At 34.9% G+C, this 711-nt stretch overlaps 1 protein-coding gene across 1 annotated transcript in view; it reads right to left on the reverse strand.

The window, feature by feature from the left end:
- Positions 1 to 711, reverse strand: part of LOC119586117 (high affinity cAMP-specific and IBMX-insensitive 3',5'-cyclic phosphodiesterase 8A-like) — a gene marked incomplete in the record, with an annotated part of 15950 nt that overhangs the window by 14808 nt on the left and 431 nt on the right. Inside the window, 1 exon segment of the mRNA XM_037934808.1 lies at positions 414 to 559. Coding sequence (XP_037790736.1) covers positions 414 to 559 — 146 coding nt within the window.

Below are 711 nucleotides of genomic sequence, written 5' to 3' on the forward strand. Positions count from 1 at the left end.
GTATCATCTTCAAAACCTGTATCACAAATGAAGAAAATTCAAATACCTCCACTGTCTAACAATTTTGTGGAATATAAATTTCACAGGCTCCATGTGAGAGAGAGCATTCTCGTGTGTGATTAAAAAACAAATGTGGTTGAGTGAACAGTAGGGAAAAATGTGAGGACTGAAGGTAAGTAAGTGAACGCTAGAGTCAGTATCCAAAAGTAGGCACACTTCATATATAGTATATACAAAAAGATATAGCAAACTATGCACTTTCTTTCATTATGACCAAATGTTAGTTCTAAGCCTATCAAAGCAGTATTCACATGTGCATGTTACTGGGTTAAAATATTTACTATTTGCTGATATAAATATATTTCACACAATTACTCCTATTACTGCAAGAACATATTCAAGGTCACACTTACCATCACTATTGAGAGAGCGTATATCATAGGAGCCTTTCCTGAGGGATTTAATTGAGCCGCGAGGATGAAACTGGTCCACCGAAGAGGGAAAGTCCAGTCGATCCAACGCGTGGGTGTCACTCGTGTATACGTAGAATTCATTTTTCCTTAAAATAAAGCAATTTTCTGTTATCTTGGAATTAATGTCTTTTGCTTTTCCAATCAATTTTTTTTTTGCAATTTATATTTACACTTAAGTCCTTCCTTTACAAAAATTCCCAAAGTTTGAGAACACTGTTTCACAATGATGATCTAAGGT

Source organism: Penaeus monodon, chromosome 21 (genome assembly GCF_015228065.2).
Source record: "Penaeus monodon isolate SGIC_2016 chromosome 21, NSTDA_Pmon_1, whole genome shotgun sequence".
Taxonomy (NCBI): Eukaryota; Metazoa; Arthropoda; class Malacostraca; order Decapoda; family Penaeidae; genus Penaeus; species Penaeus monodon.